General features: G+C 64.2%; 1 protein-coding gene across 1 annotated transcript; it reads right to left on the bottom strand.

The window, feature by feature from the left end:
• Window positions 1–9,485: 9,485 nt before the first annotated feature.
• On the bottom strand, window positions 9,486–16,373 carry CASTOR1 (cytosolic arginine sensor for mTORC1 subunit 1). Its single transcript, XM_075916986.2, has 9 exons — window positions 16,211–16,373; window positions 14,058–14,128; window positions 13,490–13,683; window positions 13,221–13,353; window positions 12,283–12,406; window positions 11,235–11,333; window positions 11,049–11,131; window positions 10,717–10,811; window positions 9,486–10,620 (listed from the first exon to the last, which is right to left on the bottom strand). The coding sequence occupies exons 1-9, from the start codon at window positions 16,321–16,323 to the stop codon at window positions 10,540–10,542; spliced, it is 993 nt and encodes a 330-aa protein (XP_075773101.2). The 5' UTR covers window positions 16,324–16,373; the 3' UTR covers window positions 9,486–10,539.

The following is a 16,373-nucleotide window of genomic DNA, read 5'->3' as shown; positions in this document are numbered from 1 at the left end:
CCCCCACTCCTAGAGCCCCAGGCACGGCTGCGGCAGGCAGGCCCTGTGACCAGCAGCCGGCTGCTTTTTGCTGTGTCAGAGCAGCAGGGTGTGTTAACGAACTTATCTCATCGTTCCTCGGAAGTGCCTAGTTTGTGGCTGCCAAGAGCAATCCCCAGGTCAAGGCCCGGGCGTTCTGGAGAAATCGTTTTTCCTAATCTCCCCCCTCGACCTTCCCCGCGGCAGCAGGAAACCGTTGCCCCTCGTGCGGCTGTCTGGCAAGGAGCATGGTTCCCGTTCCCGTGAGCAAAGCCCGCTTTCTAAGCCCCCCGCTCTGCTTTTTCGCTTCTCTCTCTTCCCGGCCCCCGGCATCTCCTCCCAAAAACGTTCCCGTTCCGTCCCGAGAGGCAAGGCAGAGCCTTAGTCATTGCGAAGAGGTGGCGCAATTGGAGACGGTCCAGAGGCGAGCCAGAAAGACGACAACGGGTTCTGGAGACCGTGAAGTAGGCGGGACGACGGAACGAACCGGGCTGGCGTCGTTTGGAAAGGAGCAGACCGAGGGGGGGGACGTGAGAGCCGTTTTCGAGTATCGAAAAACGTGTTCCGAGGCGGAGGGAGAAAAACGTCCGCTGATCGGACAAGACGCGATGGGCTTAAATTGCAGCAAAGGGGGTTGAGGATGGACTTCCTAATTATCCAGGAGGTGAAACAGTGGCGTGCTGCGGTGTCTCCATCACGGGCGATGCTGGAGACCGGGTTGGATAGACAGCTCCCAGGCATGGTCTGAGACACTGAAAAGATAATGGAGCCCGCCCTACAGAATTCAAAATAAAACCAATCCTCTCGCGTGAACTAACGTTTTACGTTTCCGGACGGACACCCAGCGGACGTGGCGGCTGACATTAAACCGGCGTCGTTCCAGACGGCCGGCGTGCGACGGTCCGGCCACGTCCGTCGACGCGGCCGCGCCGAAGCAGAGTCCGCGCCCATACGCACGCGGGAACGCGGCTCACGTCTGCCCTGACGCGGCGGGGTTCCCGGAGGGGTTGGGGATTCTTTTCCGCTGCGCAAAAGAGCGTTGCGCGGAGGGTGGAGTTTTCCCCACGTTTGGAAATAGCCGATTTTGGCAAAACCAAAAATACCTGCCTCTGGAATTATTAAGAAAGGGATAGAAAATAAGACACAGAATATCGTAGGGTCCGTCTACACTACAGCAGTAATTCAAACTCACTTCATTCGAATTAGCGTTTTGCTAATTCGAACTAGCACGTCCACACTGAGTGGACCCTGAACCGAAGTTAAGGCTGGCCATCAGCCTGGCTGCACTGGCCGCAGGCTGCCATCCGGGGGGGGATCCGTCGGGGGGCTGTCAGGATCCAGGAAGCTTCCACCCCGAGGAGCCCACAGAGCCACCCCAGTCCTCCCCATCGGGGGCTCGTGCCCCATTCCTCCCTCACCTCCTTCCACTTACCCCTCTCTAGCCCCCCTTCCTGATATAAAAAAATAAAGGACACGTGTGGTCAAAAATAGAAACTCTCTTTATTGAACAAAACTTAGGGGTGGGATTAACCTCTGGGGAGACTGGGAAAAGGAGGTGGGAGAGGGGAAGAGAGAGGGTGGGAGAGGGGAGGGGGATACCTGGAAGGAGGGAGCTGGAAGGGGGAAGCCAGGGGAAGTATCAAACGATGGGACGCCCACATCTGGAATACTGTGGACAGATGTGGTCGCCTCACCTCAAAGACGATATTTTGGCCTTGGAAAGAGTTCCGAAAAGGGGAACTAAAATGATTCGGGGTTTGGAACGGGTCCCCTATGAAGAGAGGTTAAAGCGACCGGGACTTTTCAGCTTAGAAAGGAGGAGAGTGAGGGGGGATAGGATAGAGGTCTATAAAATCATGAGTGGTGTGGAGAGGGCGGATAAAGAAAAGTTATTTATTCGTGCCCATAGTAGGAGAACTAGAGGACACCAGATGAAACTAATGGTAATAAAAGTCATAAAAGAAAGTTCTGCACACAGCACATAGTCAACCTGTGGAACTCCTCGCCGGAGGATGAAGAAAAGTTATTTATTAGTTCCCATATTAGGAGAACTAGAGGACACCAGATGAAACTAGTGGTAATAAAAGTAATAAAAGAAAGTTCTTCACACAGCACATAGTCAACCTGTGGAACTCCTCGCCGGAGGATAAAAAAAGTTATTTATTAGTTCCCATATTAGGAGAACTAGAGGACACCAAATGAAACTAATGGTAATAAAAGTAATAAAAGAAAGTTCTTCACACAGCACATAGTCAACCTGTGGAACTCCTCGCCGGAGGATAAAAAAAGTTATTTATTAGTTCCCATATTAGGAGAACTAGAGGACACCAGATGAAACTAGTGGTAATAAAAGTCATAAAAGAAAGTTCTTCACACAGCGCATAGTCAACCTGTGGAACTCCTCGCCGGAGGAGGCTGTGAAGGCGAGGACTATAAAGAGAAGCTAGATAATTTCATGGAGGTTAGGTCCATAAAAGGCGATTAGCCAGGGGATAGAAATGGTGTCCCTGGCCTCTGTTTGTCAGAGGCTGGAGAGGGATGGCAGGAGACAAATCCCTTGATCATTATCTTTGGTCCACCCCCTCCGGGGCACCTGGTGCTGGCCACTGTCGGCAGACAGGATACTGGGCTAGATGGACCTTTGGTCTGACCCAGGACGGCCGTTCGTATGGTCTTATTTACACGACATACATCTGATGAAGTGGGTGTCTGCGCCACGAAAGCGGTTCGCTGCGCCACGCGTCTCCTCGCCTGCGCTCGGCTTTGCCGTTCTTTTTTTAAGCCAAGCAGCGCTGTTCTCATGCCGTCTCCTGACTGGCGTGTTGAAAGAGTCCTCTTTATGGGCGGGCTGCAGGAAAGACGGTCACATTTCTCAAGAGGAAGCTGATTACGGCTTTCGCAAAACAGCTGAGATCATGAGACCGGTGCCGAGAGGCAGGGTAATGCTTTTTGGACTCCTTTGTTTTTCCTAAAGCCGGGTCAAAGCCACCCCCTATTTCCCCCGTGCTGCCCAACTTCCTCCTGCCGAAACAAGACCCCAGCTTGCTTAGGGATTCAGAAAACGACTAAACCCCACTGAAATCGGAGAGGGGTCTCCTTAGGAACCCCAGCGTGGCTGGCTCCTAATCCACCCTGTCCCCAAGGACCCGGGCTGGCGTTTAAACTCAGGAAGCAGCATTTGAGACGTGCATCGGCCGCTCCCCGGCGTGCCTGCGCCGTGCCTCAGTTTACCTCTTTGCAAACCAAGCTGGCTTCTTCTCGAGGGCCGCCTGCGGCAAGTGCAGCCAGGCTGGCGGCCGCGTGCTATGGTGTCCCCAGTGTGGCCCTGCTCACGCCTCCAGCGTGCGTGACCCACACGCCCTGCGTGGCTCGTGGTCCCACGTAGGGGCACGTACAGCGAGCGAGACGAACAAGAGAGATCTACAGCCAAAGCTAGGCATCAGCCGCCTTCATAGCTCCACCTGTAAAAGCACCTGTACTACACTCCTGAGGTCCCTGGTTCAAATCCCCCTGCTGGTGGTTACGTCTGGCCCCAACTACAAAGACGTAGTTAGGCTCTGGAAATCAACAGCAGATAGTGTCCTTGCTCGGAGGTTAAATAATTCCAGCACACTCTGAATTTAAGACGGCCGCTGCTCCAAAGAGGCAGCCAATGGGACAAGATGACAGAGAAGACACCATAAGGCCAACGTCTCAGTATTCGACACGTCTTGCTGCTCTGAACCTCGCCCCACCGACACTGGATTGCTCTTGGTGCAGCGCCATCATTTTCCACAGCTGTCAGGCGAGGTCGGTGGCAAGCAGCCAGCTTCCCCGCCCAGGAGCCTGCTACAAGCAGCTGGAAGCATGGAATTTGCGCTGGTGGTTCGACCTGTGGAACTCCTCGCCGCAGGATGCGGCGAAGGCCAGAACTTGAACGGGATGCAAAAAAGAGCCAGATAGATTGGTGGAGGTGAGGTCCAGCAGTGGCTATTTGCCAGGATGGGTAGGAAGGGTGTCCCTCGCCTCAGTTTCTCTGACAGGGGACGGATCACGTGAGGATTATCTGTTGTGATCCTTCCCGCTGGGGCGTCGGGCATCGGCCACTGTCAGCAGACAGGATACTGGGCTGGATGGCCCTTTGATCTGATGCACTCTGGCCGTTCTGGTGTTCTTACGTAGGTGCCCCAGAGGGCGGGAACACAACAGGGAACCCTCGTGTGAACCCTCCCCCGTCACCCATATCCAGACAAACCGAGACGAGGGACCGCCCATTCCTACCCATCCACTAAGGGACCTCGCCTCCAGGAATCGATCCAGCTCTTTTTTGAACCCTGCGGAAGTCCTAGTCTTCACCACATCCTGTGGCGAGGAGTTCCACAGGTTGGCCGTGAAGCTCATCCCTTCAGGGCCAACCTCCAGTAGAACCATTGGTCACTGCTGGCCTCTTTATACCCACCCTCCCTTAATATGTAAAGGCTTTCAGGTCCCACGTTGGCCTGATTTTCTCAAGCATCAACACCTCCCGTTTTTAACCCAATCTGATGTTCTCATATATTTCACCGGGGGGGTTCATTTCACCCCAGCGGGAATTTACATAGTAGACCCCCGCGGGGGACGAGAACGTCCAGGAGTAAAGAGCAGGAGGGGCAGAATTGGCCAGGACCCCAACAAACGCCAAGTTCCTCAAACTCTGCTAGCGCCCGTGGGGAAAGGCCTCGTGCCTCAGTTTCCCCTTCTGCACCATTACAATCCTGAAATGGCCCCAGGAGTGGTCTGCAGGGTCCATTTTTCTGGGGCGGGTGCACCAGGATGGGGACAGGAAGGGGAGCGAGCCCCAGCGGGGTGAGGGGCTGGCTTCCTGTTTTGTCCCTGCCTCAGTGGGCCACCCCAGTCCGGGGCTTGCTCTCTCGGCTGGTCAGTTTGCCCCACCCAAGCCTCCAACTTCTGAGGTCTCCTGCCGGATCGTGGCCAACGCTAGCCCTTGTAACCGCAGGACTCCCGGGCCGAGAAAGTCACTCCGAGCTCCTTCCGGGCGGCGGTCACCTCGGGCTTTTATCGGGAGGCTGGGCGCCCACCGACTTTTCCCTCTCCAGGCCTCCTGCCCCCAAATCGCCCCGCCCAATCCCCCCCCCCCCTCGTAACACCTTCTGCCTCTCGCCTGCAGGCTCTTCCAGCTGCTCCCCCAGACCGATTTGGAGAAACACTTTGGCTCCTCCCCCCTCCCTCCCAGTCTCGGTCTGTTCTCAAACATCTGTTCCTCCTCCACCATGGCAAGGGCCCACCCCTGCTGCCTCCCCCCAGGCCATGTTTCTTCAACTTTTAAGACTAAGGAACACCACACAATTTTTTAAAAATAAGGACCACCAAGGATTTTTTTATTGAGCCAAAAAAAAAAAAAAAAAAGTCAGCTGCCCCTTTAAGGCGGCCATTTTGAATTCTGTTCTCCACAGCACACCGCTGTACCGCCGAACACAGTTTAAGAAACGCTCCGTCTCTGTGAGGGCCCCTTGGGGGGAGGTGCGGCGGCCTACCCTCCAGCCCGAACGGCGGGGATCTTGTCGGGCCCAGTCCTCCAAAGACCTTTCGATTTGAAGGCAACTGCCCGCTTTTGCCACCAAGTGTGACCAGTTGCGGTGCTCACCTTGGCGTGGCAATTCTGGGGGTTAGCTCAGGCGGCTGCCTCTTCCAGCTGTTTCCTTGCCTCGGTTTCTCCCCACTCACTCCAGGAACCACCTCCCCTCCTGCCTAGATGGTGAACTGGGGTCTGGCCCCATAACCCCTCTCCTGAGACCCATGGCAGGGCAGGCTGACGAGACGAGAGGCATTTGGTGCCACTTACGTGGTGGGCTGGGGCACATAGGAACCCGGGACATGTGGTCACCCTACTACCGCATCCTCTCGGGGGCTTAGCCCCATGGCCGGTCCCTGAAATGGGTCCCCTTTTCAGGGGACGTACCTAGCACACCCAGGTGGTCTTCCACGTCATTACCTCCTCGTGGGTGGCAGAGGAACCTGGATCCACCCTCTACTCCAGGTTCCAGCTAGGCCAACGGCTGTTCTCTGCCCCCTCACTGCCTTTACCTGACCCACGACCGCACCTCCGGGCCTCTGAGTTTGGGAACCCCTCTCTACCTCCTCCCCACAGCCCCCCAAAGACAAGGAGAGGCGCAACCTTCCCCCAGACACCACCTGGAGAAGATCCAACCTACCCAGCACAGATCAGCTTCTCTAATTGGCTGCAGGAACAAGAGCAGCGGATGAAAGAGCCACACCCCAGCTCCTGCACAGCTTGAGTTCCAGCTAAGTCTCCTTTGTTGACCACCCCGGTCTGGCCCTCTTCAGAGCTCAGAGAGCCATCTAGTGGCTGAGCGGCATAACTGCAAGCACCGAAGTCAGCTGATGGGACCCACCGGCTGATCACAGGGCCAGTGGGGAGAGGCGCAGACGTTCCATCACGCCCATGCCGTTCGAGACGGTACAGGGGGCTTCTGCGCCAGCATCTCAGCGCAACACAATTGACTCCGATCCCTCGTCTCTCCGCCCTGCCTCCCGAAAGAGAGAAGGAAGTGTCGGTTTTCCTCTGAGGTCAAAGCCTTTCGGTTACATGGCCTGACCCACAATCAAGCTCGACGCGGGGCAGGACTGAGGTTTCGACACCCAGGCTTGGTTAAAAATAGCGCCGGCGGGTTCTTGGCCGACGTCACCGGCTGCCGGATGACTCTGGAAACGGCAGCAAGATAGCGGAAGGAAGGAGCCCACGGATTTCACAGGAACTCCAGGGCTGTGGAGGGAAAAACTTGCCAAGGAGCGGCCAGCGAGCACCTGGCTCCGCTCACGTAGGCCCGGCCGTTTTGGGGGCGGGGGCTTTTGAATCAGCTGCTCCCCGCTGTCGGCATTTCAGGGATCAATTATTTTTAAATGGTGCACCGGCCGCGGGAAGCCATCCCCCTGCCCAGCCATCGATGGCATGCCATTCGATTCACACCGGGCTGCAGAATGCGGCCTGCCTACGTCGCAGGCTGTGGAGCAGCGTTTCTTAAACACGTTAAGACCGAGAAACACCACACAATTTTTTTTTTTAAATGAGGAACACGGAGGATTTTTTTGTTGAGCCAAAAAAAAAAAAAAATCGCCTGCCCCTTTAAGGGCAGACAAAAAAAATCGCCTGCCCCTTTAAGGGCAGCCATTTTGAACTCCCTTATTCTCCACGGCGCACAGTTGAAAAGACACTGCTGTGGAGCCAATGCCGTAAGCGGTCTGCGGGACAGCGACCGCGCCCAGGAGGTGTGTGGATTACTCAGGCTGATCTCTCATCACCTGTGTTGCTAATCTACGAGCTGAGCAAGGACTAACCCCCAAGCCAAAGGCAATGTCGCCCTTACGCCCTACGGCAGTGGCGAATCAGGCCCCGCGTGGGGCCTTCCGTCCAGTTGTGGTCTGAAAAGAAGACGCCTCGGCAACAAGAGCAGCTTCTGAAAAAGCCACCACCCAGCTCGAGTTCCAGCTAGGTCTCCTTTGTTCGCCACCCTGGTCTGGCCCTCTTCAGAGAACAGAGAGCCATCTAGTGGCTGAATTGCGCAACTGCAAGGACATCACATTGTAGCAGAGATGGGCCTGGCTTGTCGCTCTCGCCTCTAGAGTCCGTGTGTCCAACGGGCCAGTCTCTGTAAACACGCACAGCTCTGACCAGTGGTTGATACTGCCATCGTTTGACCTGCCTGCTTGGAGAGCTACAGGGTCTGGAAAACAGGAAGGGGGATGCCTTGGCCACAGCCGTTCGGCAGCTCACTCAGTCCCAGGAGGGGTAAACGGGGCACGGTGCTTCCCTAGGGTGAGACCCAGGAGAGACGTCTCAACGGCTGTACCCCGGGCTTGGAAAACGTCCCCTACTCAGGGCAGGAGCCGGCTGCGTAGGGCAGGGAGGGCACGGCCTCTCAGAGCCGGGCACAAGCATGGGGACGGCCACCCTCACGCCTCCACGGAAGACGGTCTCGATGACCGAGATGGTGCTCAGTGCCACCTCGAGGGCCGGTCTCGGTGCTTGGTGACCTCACGAGGCCCCTTCCAGAGGATGCGGCAAGAAAATCGCCCCTTGCCCCAGGAGTGGCCAATGCAGGGGCTACTTAGCCCCCAAGGGCCCAGCGCAGATGGCCACAGAGACTCCGGATTCCTGCCTCAGGGGAAACCGAGGCAGGCTGAGACTAGACTCCCGTCCCCTCCCCCCCCGTGGCAGAGGAAATTGAGACAGGCTGACACCAGACGCACACACCACATGGCAGGGGAAACCAATGCAAGCTGACACCAGAAAGCCCCCCACACAGCAGGGGAAACCGAGGCAGGCTGACACCAGACACTCTCCCCCCAGGGCAGGGGAAACCAAGGCAGGATGACACCAGAGACACCCCGCCATGGCAGAGGAAATTGAGGCAGGCTGAGACTAGACCCCCTCACAGCAGGGGAAACCGAGGCAGGCTGACTGACACCAGACACCCTCCCCCCAGGGCAGGGGAAATTGAGGCAGGCTGAGACTAGACCCCCTCACAGCAGGGGAAACCAAGGCAGGCCGAGACCAGACCACGCCATGGGAAACCGAAGGAGGCTGCAACTAAAACCCCCACGGCAGGGGAAACCGAGGCAGGCTGAGACCAGACCCCCATGGCAGGGGAAACTGAGGCAGGCCGAGACCAGACCCCCATGGCAGGGGAAACTGAGGCAGGCCGAGACCAGATCTCCCCACCCCATAGCAGGGGAAACCGAAGCAGGCTGAGACTAGACACCCCCCCTTCAAAACAGCAGGAGAAACCAAGGCAGGCTGAGACTAGACACGCCCCCCCCCCCCCCCACCCCATGGCAGGAGAAACTGAGGCAGGCTGCGACTATACCCGCATGGCAGAGGAAACCGAGGCAGGCTGCGACTAGCCCCCCCCCCACCACAGGGGAACCCAAAGGAGGCTGCAACTAGCCCCCTCCACGGCAGGGGAAACCGAGGCAGGCTGTGACTAAACCTCCATGGCAGGCCCAGGAGGCTGGTGGCAGGATGTTCTAGCCCGGCCCTGCGGCGGCTGTTTCCTCCTGCCGACCCCACCCAGCCGAGCTCCGGGGAAACCGCGGCAGCCACCCCCCCCCCCACGGCCCCCCCCTTTCCGGCCGCAGGCTGCCGAGCGTGCGGCGAACGGGGGGGAGCGGCGGGTGGTAACCGAGCTGAGAAACGCCCGACCACAGGGAGAGCCGGGTCAGATGGTACGACCCGGGGTATCTCCCTTCCACGGAGGGGTGGGGGGAGGAGGGGGCGTGCGATCACGCCAGGAGCCACTCCGTGCGAGAGGACGGCGCACAAGCAGGTGAGGGGGCGTGACACACGCTTGCCCTCGCACGCCAGGAACCGAGAATCGGGCTTCGGCCGGGCCCAACATCAGCAGGAACAGAAAGGGGGGGGGGGGTCAAGCTTCGAAAATGGATTTCCACCCCCCCCCCCCCCCGCCTGGCTGTGATTGGACCCTCCCCCAGTGCAAAGGCCTCTGGGAAGGTGGAGGACTCACGCCAGCTGCGATTGGCCCCTGGCTCCAGAGCAAAGGCCTCTGGGAAGGTGGAGGACTCACGCCAGCTGCGATTGGACCCTGCTCTAGAGCAAAGGCCTCTGGGAAGGTGGAGGACTCACGCCAGCTGCGATTGGACCCTGCTCTAGAGCAAAGGCCTCTGGGAAGGTGGAGGACTCACGCCAGCTGCGATTGGCCCCTGGCTCCAGAGCAAAGGCCTCTGGGAAGGTGGAGGACTCACGCCAGCTGCGTTTGGACCCTAGCTCCAGAGCAAAGGCCTCTGGGAAGGTGGAGGACTCACGCCAGCTGCGATTGGACCCTGCTCTAGAGCAAAGGCCTCTGGGAAGGTGGAGGACTCACGCCAGCTGCCCGCTCCTTGGGCATTTAGGGCTCCCGAGCGGGGCAGCCCGGGGGAAGGACCCCCCCTTTGCCCCCAGGCGGTGGTGGCTGCCCCCCACACCGGGACAGCTGGGGGCACCCCACAGGCGTAGGGGAGCCAGGTTTCTGGTTTGGGGCTGGGACAGGACAACAGGCAGCCCCCGCCGGCTGTGCCGCGAGGCCGATTTATTGGCAGAAAACGCCCCCCCGCGAGCTCCGAACCGCTGCCCCCCACGCCCAGCCGGGGGGCCAAGAAGCGACGCCGGCAGGCCCCACACTTCTCAACACCGTCTCGCCGGGCTGGGCCCGTCCCGGCCGCTCCCGCGTAGTCACCGGCCGGCGTCTCTTCTACGGCAGCCCCGGCCCAGGAAGGAAAGAACCGACCACCGACAGCCCCCCCGGCATCCTTCAGATGTGGGGGGTAGCCCCACGGCTCCCAGCCCCCCGGAAAACAAAACCCGCCGGCTCCGAACAGGGCGGAGGGTCCCGGTGGGACTCGGCTCCCAAGGGGGGACCCGGCGGAAACGGATCCGGAGGCGGCTCCGGGTCGGCGCTAGAGCAGTTCGAGCCCCCAGGGGCGCCCCCCGCTGGCGTGGGAGGGTGGAGTGTTCTCCGGCGGGCCGGGTCAGAGCGCCCGGGCGGCGCCCCCCGCGTCCTGGCGTCGGTGGAGCAGCCCGATGACGCTCTCGATCTCGTCTTCCGGGACCTAGCGGGGGAAGGAAGCCGAGACAGGAAGTCCCGCCCCACGCAGGGCCGACCCGCCCCGGAAAAGGAGAGGCAGACAGGGAAGGAGCCGACGTACCAGGGCGTGGTCAAAGTTGAAGGTGCTGATGTAATAGGCGGAGATGTCCGCGGCGGCCAGCGGCGCCGCGATCTGAGCCACGATCCCGCACTCGTCTGCCGGAGGGAAACCGAGGCAGGCGTCACGCCGAGGCACCGGGGTCCGGTCCTGCCCCACACACCCGCCTCCGCGCCCGAGCCGCAAGCCCCATAGCAAAGGGGGAAGGGTCCCGCGGGGATGGCCAAAGGCCCTGCTAATATTGGCCACCCCAGTGCGGATTAAATTTTGTCCCGTGCACCGGATGTGCACCACCCGCCAAAGCACACGCTGCAGGCTGAGGGGGGGCCACTTACCGAAGCCGAGCGGCTGCCCGCCGATCCTCACCATCCTCCAGAGCTCCCCCGAAGAGCTGGTCAACAGCAGGTCGCTGGGGAACCTGGAAGGTTTCACCGAGTCCGTCACGCCCATGAAGCAGCCCCGCCCCGCCCCGCCCCGCCCAAGCACTCCCTCCCTCGCCCCCCGGGCCGGACGGGACCTACTTCTTCTGGGTCTCAGCGTCCATGACGATGGAGATGTAGCCCTCGATGAGAGAGAAGGCGAAGAAGCGGATGGTCTCGAGGGCCGGCTCCTTCGCAGGGCTGCGGAGACACCGGGTTCGTCGCGAGGTGGGTGGAGCTTTGGGCTCCACGGCGGAGACGCAGCTTCCGGGAACCCTCCCCTTGGCTGGCGAAGCCGTGGTCCTGGCGGGGCAGGCAGACCTCCGCCCCCCCCCCCCCCCGAGGTCCTGGCAGGACAGGCAGCCCCCCCCCCCCCCGAGGTCCTGCAGCTCCCCGAGGTCCTGGCAGGACAGGCAGCCCCCCCCCCCCCCCCGAGGTCCTGGCAGGACAGGCAGCCCCCCCCCCGAGGTCCTGCAGCCCCCCGAGGTCCTGGCAGGACAGGCAGCCCCCCCCAGAGGTCCTGCAGCCCCCCGAGGTCCTGGCAGGACAGGCAGCCCCCCCCCGAGGTCCTGCAGCCCCCCCGAGGTCCTGGCAGGACAGGCAGCCCCCCCCCCGAGGTCCTGCAGCCCCCCGAGGTCCTGGCAGGACAGGCAGCCCCCCCCCCGAGGTCCTGCAGCTCCCCGAGGTCCTGGCAGGACAGGCAGCCCCCCCCCCGAGGTCCTGCAGCTCCCCGAGGTCCTGGCAGGACAGGCAGCCCCCCCCCCGAGGTCCTGGCAGGACAGGCAGCCCCCCCCCCGAGGTCCTGCAGCCCCCCGAGGTCCTGGCAGGACAGGCAGCCCCCCCCCCCCCGAGGTCCTGGCAGGACCTGGGCAGGCAGCCCCCCCCCCCCCCCCCCCCCGAGGTCCTGGCAGGACAGGCAGCCCCCCCCCCCCTGCAGCCCCCCGAGGTCCTGGCAGGACAGGCAGCCCCCCCCCGAGGTCCTGCAGCCCCCCGAGGTCCTGGCAGGACAGGCAGCCCCCCCCCCCCCCCCCCCCGAGGTCCTGCAGCTCCCCGAGGTCCTGGCAGGACAGGCAGCCACCCCCCCCGAGGTCCGGGCAGGACAGGCAGACTCCCCCCCCCCCCCCGCCGAGGTCCTCCTGCCGTCACCCACCTCTGCGAGTAGAACAGGACCTCCAGCAGCACGGTGGCGATGGCCGGCAGACTGTCGGGAGCCACGGTCAAGATGCAGAAGCGGTTCTGGGGGCTCTGCACCGGGTGCACGGTGGGGCTGGCGGCTGCGGGCGGGGGGGGGGGGGGGGACAACGGTTTGCAATCGCTCAGCGAGCCCCGCCCGGCCTGGGACTCCCCCGGCGGCTCGCGAGGGCCGGGCGCCGGCTCGACCCTCGACAGACCGAAAACCAGGGAGCGAACGGAACAGGGGACGTCCCACGAGCCCTCCCCTGTGGCCGACGTCCAGCTTCTGAGAGGCCAGGGCCACCCTCCCGGCTCATCAGCGTCGGTGGACCATGAATTGAGCCCGGTCTTTTGGGAACTCGGCTCGAGTCCTGGGCGTGGCAGCATCCTGCGGCGAGGAGTTCCGCAGGTCGCCGGGGGAAACAAAACTCCCTCGGGTTGGCTTGACGCCTTCGGGCCTGTTCAGTGTTGGGGACCCCCGAGTTCTTGTGTGGGTGGAGCAAGTAAATCGCGATTTGATAGTTCCCCTCGCCTATCCCCCCCCCCCCCGGAGGCGTCTCTTTGCCGAGCTGAGAAGTGCCCGGTTTATGAATCGCTCCCGCACGGCAGCCGTGCTAAGGAGCGAGTAGAACGGAGCCAGCGGGCCGCGTGGGGGATTGAACCGGGCCTGGGCGGGTTCTGCCCCCTGCCCCCTTCCGGGGGGCATAGCAAGGTGTTCCTGGGAGGAAGCCCAAATTAAGGCGGCAGCGCCCTCTGGTGGCACCACTGTGCTCCTCGGGCCATCGGGAAAAGCTTGGGCTCAGGGAACAGAGCGGGGCCGGAATCAGCACCTACATCCTGCGGCGAGGAGTTCCACAGGTGGCCGGGGAAGCAGAACAGCGGAGTCTTTCCCCTCAAAGCCCGCGCGGGACTCACCGGGCCTGGGTTTGGAGACGCCGTCGCTCGCGTCGGCCCGGCCCACGGGCACAGCCTCGCCCGCCACCTCCCGGTAGATGTCGAACTCGCCCGCCAACGTGGCGATCACCACCGGCAGGTCCTTCTCCCGCACCTGGCCGGGGGCGCGAGAGCTCAGCGCTCGCCCCGCTGGCTCCCGCCTAGTTCTCCGAACCCCCCTCCAGCAGGCACCGGGGGCGGCGGGGGGGGGGGGAGAGGAGGGTCCCGAGCACGCCCAAGCGGGGGCTCACCAGGATGAAGTCCGTCTGGTAGGTGGAGAGCATCAGCACCGAGACGTGGTGCTCGGCCAGCGGGGCCAGGACCGACTTGGCCAGCTTCGTGACGCCCACGGCCTGGGAGCCGGTGGCCGACCGGCCGTTGGCCAGCACGTTCAGCACCAGCCAGGGGGAGGCGGCCTCCTGCAGGAACTCGGAGGAGGGCAGCTCTGAAAGGCCGACAGGATCCCGCCTGAGACCCGCCGCGCCGAGGGGAAACTGAGGCACGGGGCGGCGCCGGCTGCACGGCACTGGCCCGGGACCTTCCCGGCATTCCCACGAGCCACTAGGACCGGTTGAGAAGCCTCGGACCGCAGACCGTGCCCCCCCCGCCCCACGGCCCGGATTCAGCTAGTGCACCCCCCCCCGAAACTCCTCCATCCCTGCGGAATAATTTGGGTGCGGATCCTCCCCCCATCCCCATCCGCCAGCGAATCTCCCCAGCTTTCGGCGAGGTTGAAAATCCAACGGGGCCGGCCGGGGGGGGGCACCCGAAGGCCGAATCGGGGGGGGCGGGACACGCGGCCGCCTCGGGCCCACCGACCTCGGAAGCCTTCGTCGTCCACCACCACGGTGTAGCCCTCGGGGGTCTCGGTCAGGCTGAAGAACTTGCACCTACCGGGATAGAGAGGACTTCGTGGCGGGGCCTCATGGAGCCGTGCGGCCCCCCTGCCGGAGGCCCCGAGTTCCCGGGGGGGGGTTAACGGCCTTGCCGGGCCCCCCACAAGGGACGGGCCTGGGTTTCGCCAGGCCCACCAGGGAAGGGGGGCGTGGCCGGCGGCACCGTCCCGAGGCGAGCGCCACCGGCCCAGCGAGGTGGGGGAAGGAGGCGGCCTGCGGGAAGGCAAACGGGGGGGGGGGGGGAGAAATCGGGGAAAGGGTCTGGGGTGGGGGGGGAAGAGACGGAACCAGCCCCACCCAACCAGCCAGCAGGAGGGCGGGAGGGGACTGATCCCCCTCCCCAGCCACTACCGACCACCCTGAGACACTGGGGGGTACAGACCCCCTCGCCCCACCCCACGAGGGCACAGCTTCCCCCTCGCCCCACAAGTGGGGAGCGACGCAGCTTCCACCCGCCCCCCGAAGTGCACAAAGGGCCCACAGGACTCCAGCCACCCTAGGAGCCAATCTGAGGCACCGCCCCCCCCCCCCGTGTGTCCCCCAGCTGGGCCGTCATGTGCCCCTGCGCCCCCGAACCTCCCAACCCGCCCAGCCCCCCCACTGCCCTGCCCCCTGCACCCCCCAACCCGCCCAGCCCCCACTGCTCTGCCCCCCTCCCCCTGCACCGCCCCCCAGCCCCCCCCCACCTTGCCCCCACCCTGCCCCCCCCCCCTGCACCCCCAGCCCCCCCAAGCCCCCGCCCAGCCCCCACCTGCCCCCCCTGCCCCCCCCCCCCCCCTTCCCCCCCTCCCCCTGCCCCCACCTCCCACCCGCCCCCCCCACTCTGCCCCCTCCCCCTGCCCGTCCCCCCCCCCCTGCACCCCCCAACCCAGCCCCCAGCCCCCTCCCCCCACCCCCCACTGCCCCCCCACTGCCCGCCCCCTCCCCCTGCACCTCCCAGCCCCCCCATTGCCCTGCCCCCAGACCTCTGCACCCCCAACCCGCCCAGCCCCCCTGCACCTCCCAGCCCCCCCATTGCCCCGGCCCCAGCCCCCTGCACCCCCAACCCACCCAGCCCCCCTGCACCTCCCAGCCCCCCATTGCCCTGCCCCCAGACCCCTGCACCCCCCAACCCGCCCAGCCCCCCTGCACCTCCCAGCCCCCCCATTGCCCCACCCCCAGCCCCCTGCACCCCCCAACCAGCCCAGCCCCCCTGCACTTCCCAGACCCCCCATTGCCCCGCCCCCAGCCCCCCCACTGCCTCGCCCCCTGCACCTCCCAACCCACCCAGCCCCCCACTGCCCCGCTCCTCGCCCCTTGCACTCCCCAACCCACCCAGGCCCCCACTGCCTCGCCTGCCTCCCCTGCACCCCCCAACCCACTCACTGCCCCGCCCTGCTCCCCCTGCACCTCCCAATCCGCCTGGCCCCCCCATTGCCCCACCCACCTCCCCTACACCCCCAATCCGCCCATTGCCCTGCTCCCCAGCCTCGCCCCGCGCTAGGCCCCACCCCCGAGCTCCCCCACCCCCAACCCGCCCACTGCCCTGCCCCCCAGCCCCGCCCCGCGCTAGGCCCCGCCCCCGAGCTCCCCCACCCGCCTCCCCTACACCCCCAACCCGCCCACTGCCCTGCCCCGCGCTAGGCCCCGCCCCCCAGAGACTCCCGAACCCCGCCCCACGCTAGGCCCCGCCCCCGAGCTCCCGCACCCGCCTCCCCTACACCCCCAACCCGCCCATTGCCCCGCCCAGCTCCCCCTGCACCCCCAACCCCCCCACGTGCCCCGCCCCGCCCCCCGCCTCCCCTGCACCCCCCCACGTGCCCCGCCCCGCCTGCCCCGCACCCCCCCCAGCCCCTGCACCCCCCCCTGCCTGCCCCCCTGCACCCCCCCACGTGCCCCGCCCCGCCTGCCCCGCCCCGCCTGCCCTCCCTGCACCCCCCCACGTGCCCCGCCCCGCCTGCCTCCCCCTCCCCCTGCACCCCCCCCACTGCCCCCCCCGCCTGCCTCCCCCTGCCCCCCCCCGCCCCGCCTCCTCCCCCTGCACCCCCCCACGTGCCCCGCCCCGCCCGCCCAGCCCCGCCCCGCCCCGGCCGGTACCGGGAGCGGCGCGGCAGCAGCAGCAGCTTGAGCAGCGGGTGCGTGTATCGCCACAGGCCGGCCCGGGCCAGGCTCAGCACCCGCACGGGGCGCTCCAGGATCCGCAGGTCCATGGCGGCCCCGCCCCGCCCCGCGCTAGGCCCCGCCCCGAGCGCCTGCCGAG

This window comes from Pelodiscus sinensis, chromosome Z, assembly GCF_052426305.1.
Source record: "Pelodiscus sinensis isolate ZL-2025 chromosome Z, ASM5242630v1, whole genome shotgun sequence".
Lineage (NCBI taxonomy): Eukaryota > Metazoa > Chordata > Testudines > Trionychidae > Pelodiscus > Pelodiscus sinensis.
The sequence above is the reverse complement of the archived record's forward strand: the minus strand, read 5'-3'. Positions and strand labels throughout refer to the sequence as shown.